At 41.4% G+C, this 22,810-nt stretch overlaps 1 protein-coding gene across 1 annotated transcript in view; it reads right to left on the bottom strand.

Moving 5' to 3' along the window:
* The window catches only part of LOC146968159 (protocadherin-15-like), a 147,921-nt gene that overhangs the window by 61,355 nt on the left and 63,756 nt on the right, over positions 1 to 22,810 (bottom strand). Inside the window, exons 16-19 of the mRNA XM_085761168.1 lie at positions 14,445 to 14,577; positions 13,927 to 14,006; positions 11,453 to 11,546; positions 4,223 to 4,351 (exon numbers count right to left, since the gene is read on the bottom strand). Coding sequence (XP_085617294.1) covers positions 4,223 to 4,351; positions 11,453 to 11,546; positions 13,927 to 14,006; positions 14,445 to 14,577 — 436 coding nt within the window. The remainder of the gene's footprint in view (positions 1 to 4,222; positions 4,352 to 11,452; positions 11,547 to 13,926; positions 14,007 to 14,444; positions 14,578 to 22,810) is intronic.

Here is a 22,810-nt window from a genome sequence, read left to right as displayed (position 1 = left end):
GGGAGAGGGTCTTAAGGGACCAACGACTGTCTGGCCCATGATGGTGACTGGTTCATAACTTGTTTCAGATTCACTAGAACTGTTGTCATTAGGGACCGTTCGTTATTTATGGAATGGGCCACCGGAGGAAAATGGGGGGGGGTCATGTCATAATATTCTTTGTTGAGGGGTGGGTCCACAAAAAAAAAAAGGTCAGTGAGGGGGGGTCATTCAACATTTTGTCTGGAGGACACTGCAATGCCCGCAGAAAACAAAAACAAAACAAAAACGGGACATTTCAAAGCTGCGAGCACTGATGACAATGAGAGTAACGGCCCCCGAATCACAACGTTATTTTATGTTGCCCTGATCTGCCCTGAGTTGGTTTCGAACCCGGATCTACCGCACCGCAGGCGACGATGCTAACCGCTTCGCCAAAAACTCAATAAGGGCTCTGCCCGCGGCTTAGCACGTCTTTTATTGATGAGTGAGTTTAACTTCAGTACCGTACAGAGGCTACGCTGCCTGCCTGCCTCATTGCGTAACTCTACATAGTCTGAGCAGCACGTACGTTCACCTTGCTTTTGTGAATTGTAAACAAACAGACGCCCCCTCGGTTTTAGCGTCCAGCAGTTTAGCGGCTAATTCAACTGCAGTGATGGATAACTGTACCGGAGAGGATCAACAACTTAATGAGCTTCATTTGAGGAATAAACGGCAGCTTTTACCTGACGGGAGACCGACGCCTGAGCTACGGTAGCTAACAGTTAGCTGGTTTTATCTACTTCTCTCTCTCTTTCCCTCTCTTTCTTACACACACACGCACACACACACACACACACACACACACACACACACACACACACACACACACACAGTTGTCTGTCATATCTGTCGTAAACCTTGTAATAATACGTTGTTGTTGAGTATGGTTCACATTATTGTTGCTTCGGTTTGAGTGTGGATTAATTGTTAATGGTTTGTTGTGTAATGTGGGCTGGTCCAAAATCGCGATTCTGTTATTGATGAGTTGGGTTTTAATAACAGCTGATAAATGGCATGGATTGATGAGAAGGTGTTGCAGTAGCACACATGGTTGTCAAAATGAAATAATGTAGTGTCACGCGCTACGTGATGCGATGTCACGTGTCGATGGCTGGGGGGGGGGGTCATGTATCTTTTGATAAGGCTTAATGCAGGGTCATGTTAAAATTTACTGACTCCGACAGGGGGGTCATGTAAAAAAAAAAAAAAGTCCTGTGAATCCCTCCGGTGGCACTGATGATAAATAACGAACAGTCCCTTATTAGTCCAGTAATTTTAGGCCAAAAAAGGGGTCAACGTTAAACAAATTGCAACAGAAGCAAACTCAACTGATTTTGTATCCTCAACATGTCCTGAGTGAGGGAAAAAAAGCCCCGAAGAATCCCATTAGGGGAAAGTTTCGAAAAACACCCAAACATATCCCATTTATACGCATATTAAAAAAAAAAAATTCACGTGTATAGGGTAAAATTTTTAACCTTTAGATATCTCCATGAAAATTACTGAGTTGATTACTTACATTAAGACAAACAAAAAATGTATTACAAGTTTTTTGAAATTCTTTGTTAACATGAGCAAAATTGCATAAATTTGTATACATTTGCATAAATTCCACTGTTTGGACGGCACATGTGTATATGAAGTTGCTGTGGTGGTACTGGCATGAAAATTGGAATGAGTTGACTCCATCGGTCAACCGACAAGTTGACCACTTTAAATTTCAAGATGACTGCAATTTTTAAAGACAGCCACATCCTTAGTAGAGCAGGTATGACATGAGCCAACAGTGCATAATCCAATTACGTATGGCTAATTTGCATACATACAACACCTGATCTAAACATTGAGTAGAGCAGGTGAAAATGTCTTGTTCAATCTTGTTAACATTTAATATGTTAACAAGATTGAACAAGACATTTTTTAACTGTAATATGATATTACAGTAAAAAAAACTTAAGGAATGGAACCAATTTAGGCTACCCATGAGCATTAATAGAGACGGAGCATGTCATACCTGCTCTACTAAGGATGTGACTGTCTTGAAAAATTGCAGTCATCTTGAAATTTAAAGTGGTCAACTTGTCGGTTGACCGATGGAGTCAACTCATTCCAATTTTCATGCCGGTACCACCACAGCAACTTCATATACACATGTGCCGTCAAAACGGTGGAATTTATGCAGATTTATGCAAATTTGCTCATGTTAACAAAGAATTTCAAAAAACTTGTAATACATTTTTTGTTTGTCTTAATGTAAGTAATCAACTCAGTAATTTTCATGGAGAAATCTAAAGGTTAAAAATTTTACCCTATTCACGTGAAAAAATTTTTTTATATGTGTATAAATGGGATATGTTTGGGTGTTTTTCGAAACTTTCCCCTAATGGGATTCTTCGGGGCTTTTTTTCCCTCACTCAGGACATGCTGAGGATACAAAATCAGATGAGTTTGCTTCTGTTGCAATTTGTTTAACCTTTTCTCATAAAATGACTGGACTATATTGTAACCTTGTGCCGAACCGGGTCCAGCATTTGAGAGGCAGCGCACCAAAACAACACCGCGTGCGCTCTGAGCCGCTGACACCGCAGCTGCAGCAACGTCACGTTGTCACGTTCACACCTGCAGCTAATTCACAACACTGACAGAAGAGCACGTCAGGCTCATTGACATGCAGACCGCATTCATGTGGTGGTTTGCATTGACCATCTAGGGTTAAAACAGGGCGTGTACAGGGCGGAACGTGAAGCTGATTCAACTGCGCACACTTGTAGGAACTCTGTGATTTATAAAGGGAAGTTTGCTTGCAAGTGTGCGTACGCAGGGTTTTATAAGTCTGAATATTTTTTGGCGCACGCAAAACTTGGCTTTTGGGCGTACGTACCCTTTTAGTATCGATCCCACGCACAGTTTTATAAATGAGACCCCTGGTATTTAGACAAATTAACAACACACTGCTGATCTAAACGGCTACTTTCTCACCTAAAAATGTTTGAAATGTCGATAAAGTGATATATTTACAGAGTTTAGAGCTAAAATGAAATCAGCTTCTGACTGCTGATTTCGGCTTGGGTAGGAGGCAGGCTAACACTACCTATACACTTCCAGTGTTTGAGCTAAGCTAATTACAGGCGATACGGCTCTATCTCCCTTGTTACTGCACGCACAGTCAAAAGGATGGTGTCTATCTGCTGGTCATGGACTCGGGAGTGAGGCAAGACACGAAAAAAATGTTGACGTATCCCTTTAAAAGAAAATTTGTTTTAATATTTTGTCAATCAAAATATGCGTCACGTAGGTTTTTTCCACCATGAACTCCTGTACATCAAAAGTAAACATTGCTCGCACCTCACAGATGAGAGCTAGCAATCGTGAAAATCAAAATGACGTCTTACAACCCTGATATGGATACTCTGTGCAGTGAAGTTCAGGGGTAGAAATCACATTAACCAGGTGAGAGAAATAATTTAATGAGCTATTATTTAGAAAATATATATTTCTTTATCGGACCCTGAAGTGATGTATTTTTGTTTCATATTAAGGTTGACGGTTGGCTGCTGTATGCTACAGAAATTAAGGAATGACGGCACACTGAAATAGACATTATATTAATATATTTTTGGGGTTGCCCTTATTAATTAATTTTGTGGCTCCAAGTGGGTTTTAATATGGTGGGAAAGGGCCCAAACGGCTCTTCTAATGCTAAAGGTTGCCGACCACTGGTCTTGACGGCAGAGACGAGACTGACACTGAAACAGCTGTAGAACCAGTTTCAAACACGTTGATGAGGACCACTAGAGGAAATCTGCCATCCTATATTGTCTTCCATGGCGCTTGTGTTGGGCCATTTAATGTGCAGATGTGCAGACAGGAATTATGATACAGTGAGACAAATTGTAATCTCAAAATGCCTTTTTTGTCCATGACTCATCATTATAAAAATGGATTACTCTCAGCAAAAGCACAAAAAGCTCAAAAACAAATGCACAGTCATGTGTGGATAATCAACGCATTAGCACACAAACACACACGCACACTCATAGAGACACACTGCCGCACTCATACATGTTCACACAGACTACAGTATATGAACAATACATCACAGTGTTGAGGTGATCATTTATCTTAAACATGTACTGTAGTAAAGACTGAGGAGGGGAGCAGAGGTTGTGTGTGTCTGTGTGTGTGCATATCTTCATACCTTGACTTTTCCAACATAGGCATTATCCTGCTCTTCGATGACAGTCAGGTTCACAGGCAGTGAGGGATCGAACACCGGGTCATTGTCATTAACATCTGTCACCACAATGTTCACCATGGCGGTGGAGGTCTGCACACACACACAGAAACACACACACAGAAACACAGATTTGTGTTACTTCTGCAATCATAAAACATCTTAAACTGAAAGTGCACCAGATGAATCCATCTTTAACTTGTGTCATTTTATTTAAAAAAAAACCTTCCTCGCGCTATAGATTGGGGATGTGTAACTATAAACTCAAATATCTGTGAAATGGTGAATACATCAAACTTAAGTGCATGAGATTCGCTGTTTCATAACCAACTGCAAAAGGCCCTGAAAAAACGTTGTCAAGTGCAGAGGAGGAGAGAGAGAAAATGGTAGGAGGTCACCAATTTCTTAATTTGACTTTCATGAGAGCAGGAAAGAGAGCGAGTGATCGAAGATTTGACTTTTAAAGAAGGGAAGTGGGAGGAGGAGGAGGAGGAAGAGGGAAATAGGGAGAGGGGGCCACATGATTCACAAATTCACAACAGTGGTATGAAAAGAGAAAAAGCAGAGCGTGTGTGTGCGTGGCTGTGTGAGAGATTTACAATCATAGAGGGGACAACAAGCTATTGAAGGCTGGCAGGGCACACAGTGATGCAAGTAATTTGAGGTTAAGAGCACACAGTTGGCAAAATGGTTTATCTGAAAGCCAATATATGTAAAGCAGAGAGAGCTCTGATAAGGCAGACTTTGACACAGACACACACTCAGACACACACAAAGCCAAAGAGATGCACTACAGTACATTGCATTTTGCATCAGGCGGCTCCGAGCACATCACTTTCAAACAGCAGCACACCTATGAAGTTTATTATCTTCCTGTTGCCACGGGCAGCTGCCAAAGTTTAACCCCCAACCTGCTGGAGACACAGTTTTACAGCAGGGTGTCCTGGAAAATGATCACTATGACTGAAAAGGTGAGAATGTAATCCATTATACCATGGTCTGGGTGAATCCTCGATTCTGATTGGCTGCTGGGTGTCCATTAAAAAGTGTTATACCATGGTCTGGATGAATCCTCGATTCTGATTGGCTGCTGGGTGTCCATTAAAAAGTGATAATGGACACCCATAAAGATGTTCCGGTAAAATAGCCTGATTACGTTCTAAATATTACTGCGCTGGCTCAAACGCTTGTTGGTAACCACGGCAACGGACACTCGGACCAAAACAACTTTTTTTCAGCGCATCACGGCACTGGAGTCTGTAAACACACCAGCGGTAAGAAGTGCACTGGACCTCTGAAAAACTTTGTGTCACCGTAACGTTTAAGCTGTCACCTCACCTCCCTTCACTGATCAACTACCAGGCTGTGGCAGAGTCACTGGCTGTACGCTGCGGTCACAGCGGGTCCCTCTTTTTTTTTTTTTTTTTATCGCCGACGAGAGTTATTAAATAGTCCGCTCGGCTCAGCCGCTTAAAGACGTATGATTTTAACGGTAAAAACAACATTTTAACGGTAAAAACAACATTAAATTACAAGTAATTGATTTAATATGTATTTATCTCGTAAGTGACCATGGTATAAGCGGGATAATGCCCTTCGAGGTGTCCGATTATCAGAGATTAATGGACTTCGCGGAAGCAACCGTCCTCCGCTTCGCGTCGGACGGTTCACGCCTCCGCGTCGTCCATTAATTTCTGATAATGGACACCCATAGATATATATACGTAGATGCCGCATTCGGGCTTGTTTGGAATGTCTCACGGCCGCCATCTTGAGGAGTAGTTCCTCCTGACAAGCAATCAACAGTCAGAGGGTTTGACAGCTGTGAATCTGGCAAAATGCCAAACTGTTGTGCCGCGTATGGATGTTCCCATGAAAGAAACGCCAAAACGAAGAGACATGGAATAACTTTTCTCAAGTAATAAGTTGTTTTATATTATATAACTGTTATGAACTTCTTGAATTTGATGTAGGTAAGTTATCTGACATAAATGAAACTAACGTAACGTATCATAGGGTGGATACGTGTTACATTTAGTGCATATACCGGTAGTTAATATATTAATAGTTTGTTATTTTGTTGCCTGTATGTGTACGCTAGGCTTATCAGCTGTTTCCCCCGGCTGTGAGTTTGTGGTTGCCATGGTGATGAGGCCGGCGAGTGAGTGTAAACCACTGTAGGCTACCTATAATTGTGCTAGGCCATATTAAATCAGTTTTATGGCACTTACATTAACCCTAACTGCGAACGTGAGTTGTGTACCTGAATTGTAGTATTTATATTAAAACAAACGGCTTGAAAATCGGTTGAAAATTCAGTAATAGACCTCTGCCTCTGTAGACTACAGTAAGTAAAAGTTAGACACCTCCTGCTCAAGATGGCGGCGGCAGCGACAATCCGTTCCAATGGGCAGCAGCGTCAGAGGCGGCATCTACGTTTATATATCTATGATGGACACCTCGTCGGGCATTATCCCTTACATAATGGACACCTATAAAGATGTTCCGGTAAAATAGCCTGATTACGTTCTAAATATTACTGCGCTGGCTCAAACGCTTGTTGGTAACCACGGCAACGGACACTCGGACCAAAACAACTTTTTTTCAGCGCATCACGGCACTGGAGTCTGTAAACACACCAGCGGTAAGAAGTGCACTGGACCTCTGAAAAACTTTGTGTCACGTAACATTTGAGCCGTCACCTCACCTCCCTTCACTGATCAACTATCAGGCTGTGGCAGAGTCACTGGCTGTAACGTTACGCTGCGGTCACAGCGGGTCCCTCTTTTTTTCTCTTTTATCGCCGACGAGTTTATTAAATAGTCCGCTCGGCTCAGCCGCTTAAAGACGTATGATTTTAACGGTAAAAACAACATTTTAACGGTAAAAACAACATTAAATTACAAGTAATTGATTTAATATGTATTTATCTCGTAAGTGACCATGGTATAAGCGGGATAATGCCCTTCGAGGTGTCCGATTATCAGAGATTAATGGACTTCGCGGAAGCAACCGTGATACCTGATAATGGACACCTCGTCGGGCATTATCCCTTACATATAGTCCATGATAATCCTGATGTACGCTCTTAGAAAGAAGGGTTCTAAAAGGGTTCTTCTAGAAGGGCCGAGATTCTACCTGGAACCATTTGCTTCTGAAAAACCCTTTCCTGAAGAGAGGGTTTCAAGGGTTCTTGGTAACACTAAGGGTTCCAGTAAGAACCATTTTGATCCAGAGAACATTTATAAAAGGTTCTACCAGGAGCCAAAAAGGGTTCTCCTACGAGGACAAGCCGAAGAACCTTATATGGTTCTACTTAGCACTTTTATTTCTAGGAGTGTAGTGAGTGCCAGTAAAATGTGATGTTGGCGTTATTTGAGTGTCTTTTTTGAGGTAATCTCTCTGTAACTGAGATCTGTCATGACAGTTACTTATAGCAACCAGCTGGTGTGTAAGGGAAACCATCGGCTGTTTAAAGACTCACACACTCAGGGTGTGTTTCCCCCGCCTGCACAGTTACAACTCGATACTGACACTGAACTTCGTGTCAGTGCCCGATCCGTACCCGGAACACGATCCGTTCCAGACGCTTCTGCGCATGCACATGCGCATTTCCCCCTTCTTTTAGTTGACGGCAGACACCGCGGATATGCATGAAAACAGAGACGTTCTTTGAGGAAAAACACAAGCACGTCGCAACGAATTTCCCTCTGTTCTATTTCTGATTAAATTAAATTTAATGTAGACTGATCAGTTAATTGTAAAACATTTATTTATTGATGTAAATGTGGTGATTTCTGCACATAACAGACAGCGCCAAGTCAGCGCTGCTCCTCTGACCAGCACACATCTGAAGCTTCACTTTTCATTTACACAAACTAATGAATGAGACCATACATGAATAATTATAATAATTAATCTGCTCGCTTTCTCCACCGGCATGACGACGCCTGGGTGACCGGTCGATCCCCTCAGCCGGCCGCTGCTGCCTCTGAGATGAGCCGAGCAGCGAGCTAGCTCCCGGTGGCTACTCCCAGGTGGCTGCTCCCAGTAGCTCTGCACTTCTCCCAAAACCTTGGAGCAAACTTCCAAACAGACGTCAGTTGGATAAACTGACCACAGATTAGGACTCTAAACTGTGACTTTCTCGCATGAAAAAATATTTAAAATTAATAAAGTGACGTTTTAACAATGCTACAGCGGACTTTTAGCTGCTCTACTGTTAGGCTATCAGTTAGCATTGCTTTGAAGCTAATGCCGTAAAACGGCGCATGCGCAGAAGTCTGGAACGGTTCCGGGTACGGATCGGGCACTGACACTTGGTACAACTGATTCCTGACTTCTGCTGTGAGCTACACTGTTGCGATTGGTTCCTGGTCTTGACCCTTCATCATGGTGAATGTTGGGCACTGTAGATTCATTTGAGTATAATAACACACATCATCCTGCTGCTGTAAGTTTCTTAGCAGCAGTCCAAAGATGGAGCGTAGCATTGGTGGAGGGAGAGCACTGAAATAAGGCCACAGCTGACTGACATCAGCTGTTTCATTCATTCATAATTGCTTGCTCATTCCTCACCTGATTGGCCACCAGCTGACTGGTAACGTCTAACAATACATGTCTAGCACACTCAATACAACGTTACACACCTCTTACTATTACTCTGATTCCAACATAGTCCATCAAAACCTACAAAATAAATAAACATCCCATTCATTTGTGTAGCTATATGTGCTGATTCACACTTTATTAACTTCCCATACTGTGATACAGTACAGTACAGTTCCCATGACAGCAGCACAATACCCCGTTAGAAAAGTTTAAGCTGCATCCCATGATGCACCGTGCCCTCACAGTGGAGCTGCTTTACTGCACCAGCTTGTAGGGTCCTCAATCTGTGGCAGTATGATGGATTCACTGGCCAAATAGCCAATTAGGCACTTTGTAGTCTGACACTCTCACAACGGGACATTCAATAATAGGGGACACAGACGGGTGTGTGTGTGCGTGTGTGTGCACGCATATGAAGACAACCCAAGGCCTTTCGAGTGATGCTGATTAATGGGCCCGTATAAGGAAACTACACCCCAATCTTCTCCTCTCCTTATTCTATTTCTTTCTTTCCTCGTCTTCCCTTCTGTCTCCCTGTGCAGCTCACGCAATCCCTCCCTCTCTCTCCCTCCGCAATCCTCCACTCTTTTTTTTCTTCCCGTTCAAAATATAATGGAGTGTCAAGCAGACAAATGTCCAAACTACTTTTAGCCATTTTCTGACTTAAAGACCTTTGGGGCACAAAGATAATACACTAATTGTCAAGGTCCAGAGAGCAATTGACTAAGTACACTGTATGTGTGCGAGAGTGTATGTGTCAAGACTGCTTTATAAGACTATCTATGGACACACAGTACAATTATGAAGGTAATAAGAACCTCCTGAATAGCTCTCGCATCTCAGCCGACTCCCTCTTCCTTGCTCCAGTCTCCTCTTCCTCCCACTTGTTCTCTCCCTCCATACTATGTGCAAGTGTGCATGTGTGTGTGTGTGTGTGTGTGAGAGAGAGAAGGTCAGAGCATTCAAATCAGCATTTTCTGTCCTCAGAGGGTGCATAAACTTTAACTTTTGTTTTAATTGACATGGGAGGGAAGAGGGGGTCAGTGACGAGGAGGAGGATGAAGAGGAGAAGACCAACTTCTTTTATTGTTAGTCCAACAGACGGACAACGGGGGCCAGAGAAGAGGAGAACAGAGGAGATGGAAGATGAAAGGCAGAGGAGTGGAGAAGAAGGAAAGAGGGGAGAGAGAGGAGTGTGAGGGGATTCACTCTATCCAGTATCTTCATTTGACTTTCATGTGAGAGCTACTAAAGATTTGACTTTTAAAAAAGGAGAAGAACACAAACAGAGAGCGAGAGAGAAATGACTCCGGTGACCTGTGATCAGTCAAGGTAGGTGAGGAAGGGATGGAGGGCACACACTCCTCTAGAAAGCTGTAAACACAAACCAAATGAGATTTTTCTCTTACAAATGAAAATGACCAGCAGTCATAGCAGCATTTTGAGGTCATTCAAATGATTCATTCATAGTAAAAATGCCAAAATGTTTATATCTCTTCTTCTAAAAAACTCGCACTTCAAAAGTTTTCAAACTGGAGAGTGGGTTCATAAACTCTGCTGAAGGAGAATTTTCCCTGAAAAAGGGTCTAAGGACCAAAACATCAGACATAAAAGGAGTGCAAGTCATCGCCCGTTTGTGAGATTTGTGGTTCTTCCGACAGCTGGAAAACAACAACAACAACAACAACAACAACAACAACAGTGCTGATCAACATCAGCACTCAACATCTGGCAAAGGAGTGAGGCAGACACAGTTCAGTTTCCTTCCCCACAACAAAACAAGATGGATGTTTTTTTTCTTTCTTTCCTTTTTTGGGATTTATCCACTTGGGAGACCGGCCTGAAGATCTGCTTCATGAATGTAAAAAAAAAAAAAACCCAAAAACTGCTAGATAAGCACGGACAAGAAGTGGCCAGGACTGACAGAAAAAAAAGGTTTTCAGATGTAGCCATCTTAGTGTTGATGCAATCCCAGCTGTGTCCTCTGAGACACAGTGTGATCTAATAACATCAACATGCTGAAGCGCGGTAACAGCAGATAGCATCAGCTGCCAGTTAAAAGGGGAGTCAGTGGATAAATGCTGAGTCCTACTTAGTATGTATTCTGTATAGTTAATGACTGTGTTTTGTTCGTTTGCACTCTCATGCTACAAGGTCTTCTCCCGTACATCTGACTGTTAAGAGTTTTAAACACAAACCTGAAGGCCATGCAAAACCTTGCTTGTGCCAAATATTATTTTCCCAGGTAGCAACATGTTCTTTTTCCACTCATCCATTTTTTAAACCTGCCAGGCCTGGAGCCCCCTTTTATTTTTCATATCCATCTAATTATTTAAGTATTTATATTGGTCTAAAGTTCAGTGTTGTAAATCGATTGAGGTTATTAAGATAATAACTAACACTGAATAATGAGTGTTTCTAAAGATTCATGCTTACATCTGTCTTTTTACATTACTAATACCACAGCTGAGGGATTTGGATTCCCTCCCTGCAGCCACTCAGATTGATTCCACTGGGAATGTGAAGCAACTCAAGTAAAGACAACCACTTAATATATCTGTGTGGTACATCTGAGTTTCTTACCCCATCTGGCTGTCCATCTGAGGCTGTGACCACCAGGGTATAATAATCCAGAGACTCCCTGTCCAGAGGCTTGTCCAGAACCAAATACCCTGAACTGGAGAGAAAAAACACAGTTAACCCTCAAGGCATGGGCTTGGAAATATATCAGCACAGAGAAAGTGGAGTAAAATAGAAAAAAACCCACCAAAAAACCAAACAACAGTGGTGCCATCGTCCGAGACTAAAGTTAACTAAACTTGTCTTGTTTCCTGTCTCTCCTTTTTAATATACACCAATTTACAGACACATTTGGAACTGCTGATAACCAATGCATGAAGCCTTAACACCCACGGTGGTTTTAATTGGTACTGGTGATGCAGATGGTTTCTGATACTCAGCACCTCAACCACAATGAAATAAAGGAATGTGCTCTTTCTACAGTATAACGGCCCAGAGAGTGATGTGCCATTAAAAAACCACTATGTCTGTGCAACACAGATAAGAGTATACATACATACATAAGACATAAGAGTATTTATCCAAATACTGATTACATCCAGATTCATTATAAATTAAATACAGACTAGATTTTATTTCAGTGGCCAACATCAATATATTACTGGGAGATAAAATGTGGCAGTAGCAGACAAAGAATTGTGGTATTATGGTTTGAAGGATACAGAACCAGCAGCCACCTCATTGAATCAATGCCTCATAAATCACAGGGTGTGAATTATTAATATGGTTCACGAGTCATATATTTCCACTTTTGTGAGTTATTCATTGCACACAGTTCAATAATCAAAAACCACCCAAAACAAAAGAAGGAAGAGATAAAAGTCAGATATAAGGGCAAATGATTACAGCACTAGTAAATGTGTTCTCCAGAAGATCAAGAGACTCTGGCTAGCCTGTCTGAGGCTCCTGACCAATCACAACCAGAAGAAATCTTTGATGTTAGCCTTGATTGATTACGCTTTTTGTTTTTCCAGTGAAGATTTACATAATGATTGAAGTGTTTTTAATTTAAGCTCCTTTCATGGATTAAAAACCATGTGAATTGAACATTTTTATCCAAATATCAGCTGTGTGTGTGTGTGTGTGTACATGCAGGCTGTGTGCATGTGCATATGTTAATTGGTCTACAGAGGAAGAGATGAGAAGCTGTTTTATTTTTTTTAAATAAACCATGAAGAAAAAAAAACAGTTCATGTATATTTATGGCTGAGTTGGGAAAAGCAATGAATGTGAACACGCATGCACACATACACAGTCTTATCTCCTCAGCTACGCCAGACATGTTTTTTTTTCCTCTTCACACACCTACTGCTCACAAAGCGAACATCTGCTGCAACATGTGGGGTGGGCCTACAGCAAATCCCATTGTTTCAGAGCGTGCCCAGAGATACCTTTTTCAAACGATACAAACCTGCTCAAAAAGCTCATCGATCCCGCCAGCATCCCGCACTGATGCTACTTTTATTTCTCTATAAAACTAATCAGAATCTTTTCTCCCCTATTAGAGATAGAGGGAATGAGAGATCGCTCTATTCTGTGCCCAATACGAGCTGCATGGTGTGTTGCATTTGTGTTACGGAAAAAAAAGGGAAGAACTTATTGTGTTATAAAGGAGAAAACACAGCTGAGGCACTGAGGGATTTTTGGCACATGTATTGGAATATTTCACAATGTCTGACAGAATCCATCAGATATTCCTGGAGTGCAGAAATTAAAGCTCTTCAATTCATTTTAATCTTTTCCATTGTGAGTTTCTGTGCAGCTGAACTCTTTTAGTTAGTACTTCTCCTTAAATCCTCATTTATCTGTCAGTCTTTCTCATTGTTTCCTTCCCAGCTGTCTAACATTTCGTCTCTCATCTTCTCTTCTGCCGTGCCTTGCTCTCTTATCTCTTCCTCTACCCTTTATTCTCTCTCTCTCTCTCCCCCTTCCTCATGATTCGCCCCCTTCTCTCGCAGTCTTGCGCCATACTTCCCTTTGTTACTCTCTCTCCTTCTCCCTCCAGAAATGCAGATAGGATCTTTCCCCTTCTAATAAGTAATAAATGAATAAATAAAACAAGCCCTCAGAGTGTGTATGTGTATGTGTATGTGTATGTGTACGTGTATGTGTATGTGTATGTGTACGTGTATGTGTATGTGTATGTGTATGTGTATGTGTATGTGTATGTGTATGTGTATGTGTATTTGTGAGCGTTTGTGAATGCAGGAGAGAGTATTGGTGTGTTTATGTGAGGCCCTTGGCGGAGCTTGAGCCCTGAACGACATAATTTAGACTGCTTTCAACTGCGCCCACACACACACACACACACTATAACTACATACTGGTATATTGCCATGCTTGTACAGTAAGCGTGCACTTACACAGCGCACATAAGGAGAAGGGTATCATAGGATTTTCTGAAAATATTAACGTCAACAAGCTCAGAGGATTTCATCAAACAATTATAAGTGAGAATTTAGCGTGTGTGCACTCACTCCTGCTGCAGTGCAAAATGTCCATGGGGGTCTCCACTGTGGATTTTGTAAGCGATGGGGTCCCTCTCCCGATCCACTGCCTAGAGATGTAAACGGAGACATATACACACACGCTTATTCTCTTTACATGCCACACACCACTGTTCCCTAAGCAGGGTTTCTTGTATTGCAGGAAGTAGCCTCTGCAGCTACGTGAAGAGATTGTGGAGTGGCTCCATTAATTTGAAAAATAGAAATTACAGTTTGATCTACATAAAATACATTTCCACATGTTGAGTCAGCTTTAACTCTTGAGTGCTATGTTTGCAATTGATGCGAATAATGTTAGCGAGGGAGCAGAGAAGTTGAAGCTGTTGGCTAAAGGAATGAGTAAACACTTCAAATAATTAATTAGAGGCAATTCATAAGTAGTTGTTATAGACAAAAGTAAGATTAATTGCTGGAATAGTTGGATTTATTGAGTGGATAACAGTTGATATTAGCTAAAGTGACAGATAAATATTTGTGAATGAGTGTACCTGCAAATTGAGCAGTGTAGCTCCAGTCCTCATAGCTTCACTGATCTCCAGGCTGTATTGTTGCAGGGGGAAGTGAGGAGGACTCTGGTTGTTTGGGGGTAAAACTTCAATATAGACGGTAGTAATGGATGACCTGGTGGGAGAGAGCGAAAGAGACATAAGAGGAATGGGCTGTGAGTACATGAAGACAGCCAGAGAAACAGATAAACAGATGAAGAAGGAACAGTAGTAGAGAAATGTTGGATACGAGGGGAAAAGAGAAGGAAGAGGTCTGGAGGGCAGCACAAGAGGACAGCGGGTTAAAGAAAAAAAAACGGTGTCAGGGAGGGTGATGGTCTATTATTTAGGAGTGGTTGGCCAGTGTTTGTTTCTTTGCACTTCATGCTGTGTTTAACTAATCGATAAAAGCATGAAGTCAACAGCAGTGGCAAACACATGAAACTGTTTTGTTTTTTTCTTCTGCTTGGCTTATAAAACTTTTTTTTTTCTGTGCAGGGGCTCAATGTTTCTACTATGCGTTCTGACAAACGTATCCCACTGTTTCAATGATTCATTCATGTCGACTCCGCTGCTGTTTCACTGAGAGAAAAACCTCTACTTTCTGTTTGGTTATTCAAAAAAAGTCTGTCTGGACAGAGTGACACCGTCTTTTTAGGGCCGTATTACATCATCTTTTACACTGACCTTTATTATGCTGTGTTATGAGTCCTACTAAGCAGCAATATAAACCTTATTATACACTATAATGTACCTTATTAAGCAGGGTTAAGAACTGCATTATGCAGGATGGCGCATTTGTAGACCTCCAGAATCTAACTAAGCTCTGCACCACAGCCTGACCTTTAATATCACACTAGAATTAACACTAAAGGGTTGGTACACATGGAATAAATGGAGTGATAATATACTGGTTATTGTGAAGCACAGTTATAAAACAAGTCAAGCGAAACCTGATGAGTGGATCTGGAAATTTCTCAGGTAAGGTGACTTGATGAAGTTGTTTCAAGACAGAATCAGATAAGCAGACATTTTACATAATAAAGTTTAGTAGATTTAAGAAAAAAAAGGATGAATTATGTTGAGTTTCTTTTTTCCCAGTAATGACAACATAAGAAAATGCATCCAACAGCAGATTGTGTTACTTTGTAAAATAAAGTCTTAATTACATTGTGTTTACTTCCCCTTTGATAAACAGCCTCAGCTGCTCAATAAGCTGTACTCACTGGCATTTTCTAATCAACATAACACTCGTGTACTACTGTAATGACCTACAACTGACAGTGCTTGTTTATTTCTGACACCATAAACTGCTCGTGTCCTTGTGTCAGTTTTTCTTTGTGAAAATGTTTAATCACCTGGGTCACAGTCATCACGTTTCAGCTCTCTGGCTCATTTGACTGCTTATATAATTGGGAGAAAGCAGTGTACAAACTGCAAATTGAAGTAGGGCCCAACTGAAAACAGAGCTGACATCTGCTATATCAATTATTCAGAGATGATTCAGTCTGGACTTGTGATCCTGAACAACTCCGTCCCAAAAGAACAATAAGATGCAAGACAGCTGGGAGTAGCCGGAGGTCAATAATGACCTCCAAGTAAAATGCTCCTCTGGCAGGTAACATGACTTTGTGAAGACAGCAGCAAAAGCTTTTGGGATATATGGTGTGTTACATCACCACAATAAAATAATGCTCAGTGTGTAATATCATCGATCTGCTTTCCAGCCTGAATGTGTAGATGTACCACTGTACTAGTGGCATACATCTCTTGTCTAATGGTAAAAGTCTTTTTGTTCCTTGTTCCACAGAGACCCAAGAAAAAGAAATTAAAATCAATGTCCACCTTTTTACCCTTAGAAAGGGTATCGCACCAATGTGGAGTCACAGTTGGTTAAACTTCATGAGTTATATATTTATATCATCATGACTTATTATAAATGAAGTTCCAAAAAAAAAAACACATTAATAATCCATCACTATTACTATTTAAACCAGCGCTGTCACACTATCAGATTGTCATATAAGATTGTCATGAACAGAGTCTTTTACAAAGACAATATGATCGCAATATTTATAGGTCATGTGAAGAAAATGAAATTTAAAAAATGCTGTCAATCAAAAATGTCCTCTACTGTACTTTGTGTACTACTAAAACAAAATCAATAGTTTTCCATTGTCACTGTTATTATGTCACAACTTGATTGATTGACAGCCCACCAGCCTATTAAGTGACGTTTACATAAAGTACAATGAATTATTTAAGTTACATGAAAAGAATAGCACTCACATACAGGTGAAACAAAGTGTGCCACTCCTGTCCCGTAACGTCAGAAGTTTTGGCAAAGTTGTAAATAAATACCACTAATGAACAAGCTGAACGGAGCTCTGTTTCCCAGTTTTGTCTCCACTTGACAGCAGTGATATGATATCAGGAGTCACCACAGGGAGTTAGTTTAGTTCGCCCCAAGCGAAGAGATTAACTCCACTCAAACTGGGTCATCAACTGTAAAAGCCAAAGAACCTCGGGTCTAAACAATAGCCCACAAAATCTGTTTACATTCACAATAAATAAATAACAAGATAAAGGCTGAAAGAAATGTAAGCCAGCTGCGAGAGTGAAAGCTGGTGTTTTATTAAAACAATTCAGATGGCATTATTGATGAAAACCGATTATTCAGTGAAGGTTCCTGCTGAAACTTTTTGTCTTCTAGTGAAAAGAATCCTTCCGCTTTAAAAACTCTTCTGTGTTTCTTATTTAATATTCATCCTCAGTTTCAATTTCCCATAGTTATTTACTTGCTCCCCCTTGTGTAGTAGCACACAAACACAAACCCACACATGTGAACATATTTGCAAATCAAATTTTTGGTTGAGACAAATTTAGAGAGAGTGAAGGTGCTTAGTCCGGAGAGTGACAGACTTGAGACAGGGTTGTATGTGTGAGCATTTTCTGATCACTTCAATGTTGAGTCACCACTCAGCGCGCACAAATAACCGCCTCCTCCCCTGTCATTTAGAGTCATTTACTGGTCCAGCAAATCATTATTAGGTTAGGGGGGATGTTTAGGTGAATGACTTCATCATTGGTGCACTTTACGTCCTGTTTGTTTCACTCTCACTGAACTCAGTGTCACTTCTCTGCTCTTCTCACAGAATCCTGGAACACGTAGAGTATTTTCTTTAGCTGAGGTGTAAAACCGTACTTTGACACCTTGAGTCTGTTTTATTTCAACCTATGGATGCATTTACTTTGATGTTTATTGAGCTGTGAGCGCTGTTGTTCTAAGCAATCAGTAGTAGAGTGGCTGATCTGATCCTGCATAGACAGCGACAGAAGACTCTGCTGATGCTGAAATCGTTCCAGTTCGGGGCCGTTAGACAAGATGTTTATTTGCTTTATCTGTTGAATATGAAATGTAATTTCTGGCTTGGAAGCAAAGCTCATTTGAGTAGATTTTATGTGTGTCACACAACCAGAGGAGCAGACTTGAGTCACATGTCTCAAATCACAATTCTTTAAAATGCACAATTTGAATAATTTAGAGCTGCAATATGCAAGTTCTTTAAATCAAACTAGGACTCCCTCCCCAGCACTCCCTCGCTTGCCCAGCACTTCACCAACACCCTTGCTGTATTTGCTGTATCAGTTAATATAAGAACAGGGAGCTGGCTAGCCTCAGTCAACCATAGCGAAGAGGAGTAGCAGACCAGAAATGCATTGATGGACAGCTGTGAGCTCCCACCCCTGACTTTGGCCTTTTCTGATTGGTTAGAAGGACGAGGCTGCCTGAAAAACTTTTTTAAGGAAATGTCTCGACCTCCCTATCTCTATCTCTCCACTGCGGCTAGGACGTTCGGCCAGTCAGAAGCATCTGACAGCACTTCTCAACAGGATACTGTATATAGACCAAAACAAATATAATAGGAATAAAAAGTTGCATGGTGTCGCTTCAACTTCCTGGTTGGCACTGGCAGACAGCAGCCTAATGGCCTAATGGTGCGTTCCAGGCAGGCTTTTTAACCCGTAAGTCACGACTTCAAGTCACCAGTTACGAGTTTGTAGCGTTCCAGGCAAGTTACGAGTTTCGAACTGGGAACTGGGAGTAGATCGATCTAGTACGAGTTCACAGGTGGGAAGTTACGAATTTGACTCACGTTCCAACGGGTAACCATAGAACAGGTCGGAAAAATACGAGTTACGGGTTGCCTGGAACGCACCATAAGGCCGTGGGGGGTGGGGGGTGCGCGAGTGGAAATAATTAAAGTAATGGCAAACAAACACTGCATATCTCCAAAATCAGGCTGTTTTCCAGGATGCCAAGTAGCCTACTCATTTGAATGTAACAATTGCTGATGAGAACCGGTGTCAAAAAGGAAAAAAAAAAAATTGATCACGGACTTTCATGATCGATTACCATGGCAACGAACGAAGCTTCGAAGCTTCGAAGCTTCGAATTTTTTGGGTCAGCCCCTAAAGTCATCAGAGAAACTCTTCAGCAACTCTAAACGGAAACCGGCGGGCCGATCTTCGTCTCAGAGCTGACAAAACTCTCCCGTAAGGCATCTTGAGCGGTCAAATGCCGCTAACGGGACCAGATCGGTCAAAACGGAGGGTTCAAGCAAAGACGATTTATTTTGGTTCAAGCTAGCTACATCGAGGGTAGGTTAGCTTCCTATTTCAAAGTAAAAGCACAAATTCTATCGTCATGGTTTTCTGTATGTAAAGGGCAACGGGTGTTTTATTTTGTGAAAGTAACCGGAAGTGCATTGGTCACAACGGCTAGCTTGAGTAGCGCCGAATTCGTCCAAACAAAATTGTAAACAGCTGGTATTTAGACAAATTAACGACACACTGCTGATCTAAACGGCTACTTTCTCGCCTAAAATGTTTGAAATGTCGATAAAGTGATACATTTGCAGAGTTTAGAGCTAAAATGAAATCAGCTTCTGACTGCTGATTTCAGCTGGGGTAGGAGGCAGGCTAACACTACCTATGCACTTCCAGTGTTTGAGCTAAGCTAATTACAGGCGATACGGCTCTATCTCCCTTGTTACTGCACGCACAGTCGAAAGGGTGGTGTCTTTTTGGGTGTATCCCTTTAAAAAATGGCAGTGCCATGCCTTTAACTTGTAGTGCTTGTAACTGGTATTGGACAATATCAGATTATCTAATGCAATTAGTGAGATGCAAGTACTAATAATAGCATGACAGTTACTAATGCCTTTTATACTTTGGGGCTGGGATGTTCGCCAACCCCTTAACTCATTGAGTGCCAGCCCTTTTATAAAATGGTCAGTGCCATGTGCCAGCGTTTTGGGGCATTTTGAGTAATATTTCAAGACCCAGAGAATATTTTGTACTATGACTCTGAAAACACCAAACAGCTCAAAGGAAAGAGGAGACTCTCTATTTAAAGCAGAAGTAAGTGATATATTTGTGTTACTATAAGTCTTAAATAGTTATATCTTCCGACAGCAATCACTTACATAGAGTGTTTGGACCGAAACACGGGTCTGTCAGTCACTCTGCTCTGCTCTGAGCCGAGGAGAAAACATTTCTCGTATCCTACAGTTTTTATCCAATGAGGAGAGAGAACGGCATGCAGGGCTGTGTGTGCAGCCAAGGGACGCCGTGAATGTGGTGACGTAGGGACGAGGACTGTTATGGTGCGTTCAAGGCAGCCCGTAACTCGTGTTTTTCCGACCTGTGAAGTTGTACCAGTTCGATCTGGTACGAGTTCACGGGTCGGAAGTTACGAGTGGCCGTTATAGTGACTTTCACAGGTAAAACAGGTCGGAAAAACACGAGTGGGTTGCCTGGAACGCTACAAAGTCGTAAGTTGTGACTTGAAGCTGTAATTTACGGTTTCAAAAGCCGGCCTGGAACGCAGCATTAGCCAAAACGACCGGATCGCTTACTTCTGCTTTAATTAGGGAAAAAAACATTTGTTTGTACCTTGTTCCATTCTTGATATCTTAAGTTGAATAGAGCCTGGTTGCACCAAAAAGACCACTTTTTTTCTAGAAAGCTGAGAAAAATACATTTTTGTGAAAGAGAGTCTCTCAAGAAAAACAGTGATTTATCCGTTTTAATTTTGGCTTCAAAAACATGTAAGACATCTGAAAATGTCATTTCACATGTTTTTTTTCATTGCATTAGTCTCAGAACTGAAGAAGCCTCTTAGATGAGGGGTGAAACATCTTCAAGCAAGAGAAGAAGTCCAGTTGCTTTTTTACTAAAAGTCCACAAGAATAAGATGACCTGGATGACTGAGAACCTTCATGGACACGTTACTGTATAAGATAGTTCTACAGGTAGATCCAGTAGATGATGTGTCCCACGGGTGTTGGATCAGTTTAAAACCACCTGAAAGTAAAGTGACTACAGTATTAGCTAATGTATTCACTTTACTAGTGAGTAATTCATACTGAGTAATACGTTTTTGTAATTTTAAGTGCAGTAACTTGCTCTTTACTGTTTGTTCAGAAACATCAACTTCTTACCACCTCCATACGGTCATTTACTGCATGCCTTGTATGGTACAGTGTAAAATTCTGTCTTTATCTCTCTTTATCTATTTATCCAGCATCTTATCCCAGCTCATCTCTTCTCTCTGGTGGTTCCCTCTTCTCTCTCTTACCCTCCAGTTTGATGAAAGTAGAAATGAGACCCCTGAGCATGAGCTGTTTTCAGTATTCTGGGGAGCATCTAACTAGGCCAATGCAAAAGCGCTTCTAATCTGAATGAAGCCTGTTAGTACATCCAGGGTTCTTCACCAGGTCTGGCCCCTGTTTTTTTTGTTTGTTTTTTGAAAAATGTTGTCACCGATGGCTTGTTGGCGCCCACCAGGAAGAGGACACACCGCTCACTGTGGCTGCTGACCCGGAGTTTTAACAAATCACGCAGCGGACATAGATATTGATTGGTTTTGCGGGTTATGTTTTCAGCTGAGATAAACTGGGGGTCTGGGGAAATTTGGGGGCAATCTGTGAGCCGATCACTGGAACCATCTCAATCTGCAGTGGCTCACAGTCTGTATTGATTTGGCAGATACATACCTGGAGCCTAGAGAGAAGAGAGACCATGCTGGTTTCATGACACCTGACACAAATTGCCAAACCAAGCAATTTATTGCAATGTTGACAGAACACGATTTATAATTTTAAAACATAAAAGCCATCATAATTATTTTTGGTCTGCAGTTTTTTGTATCATTAGTTTAGTTTAAGTGAATTGATTTATTAGACACATCCCACAATTAAACAATTGAATTTGTTTTTATGAAGTTTTGATTTTTGACTTTGACTTTCCTTCCTAGTTTTTGTGGGCGTGGCCTCCTTCTTAAGAAGCTTCTAATCACTTTCAAGTTAATATGTATTCTTAAATCATATTACCTCACTATTTGATCATAGCAACAGGTATTACAGATATTTATTTCCTCTTTGTATCCCTGTATCACAGCCGAGTATGGATAGAAGCTTTGTATGTACTGACACTGCAACGGGAAGGGATACATTCATTTGACAGTGTGAACACGAGGACTGGTAACAGTGAGCGAGAGAAAATATTGAGTCTTTCCTTTAAATGGCAGACTGGGTTCAGCTTTCAGCTTGGCGCGTCAGGTCTCTAAGACCTTACATTCAGGTACAGACACTAATCTGGAGTGACGAGCACTTCAAGGAGCAGCGAGGGGTTCAGTGTGGAGTTCACAAACGCTCACAGGAGATGGCGTGGTATCGTCTGAAGGACACACACATACACAGAACGCTTATACAGCTTTCTTATAATCTAACATTTGACCACTGCCATTTTAACATCAGATAGTGTATTTTAAACAGTTAACAAGGGAAATTCAGCCCTTATAAACCTAAAGAATGAATTCCTTCTAAACCAGCCCAACCTAAGATCAAACATTGCTGCTGTATTGTGTCTTTTCCCACAAACAATGTTTTAGTTAAAGAATGTGTGTGTATTTAGCCAAATGTTTCTTTTGTTTCTCTAACAGAAACGACCTCCTCTCTGCAAAGGACACTGCAGCGTTAATTTATCATTTTGTTAAGATGTGCCCAAGTGCAAAGCACCAAGAACTTCACCCAGGTGTACTTTGAGCATGAACAAACAACAGGCTGTTATTCTGGCAGCTGCTGTACCTCAGTGTGCACAGCTTTTGTTTTCACTGATGTCAATATCTCACATGTTTTTTTTTAGAGTTTTTCCTTATGGTGTCGCTGTATTTGATGATATGCAAAAAGACAAGAGAAAAAAAGAGAATACGGAAACTGGGAGGGAAATGAAAAGGAGGGGGAAACACGCATCAGAAGGAGCTAACACCTTTTGATGCACGTTGTCCCCCTTTTCTGCAACCT

Source organism: Trachurus japonicus, chromosome 19 (genome assembly GCF_045865225.1).
Source record: "Trachurus japonicus isolate A0001 chromosome 19, Traja_1.0".
NCBI classification, from domain to species: Eukaryota; Metazoa; Chordata; class Actinopteri; order Carangiformes; family Carangidae; genus Trachurus; species Trachurus japonicus.
The sequence above is the reverse complement of the archived record's forward strand: the minus strand, read 5'-3'. Positions and strand labels throughout refer to the sequence as shown.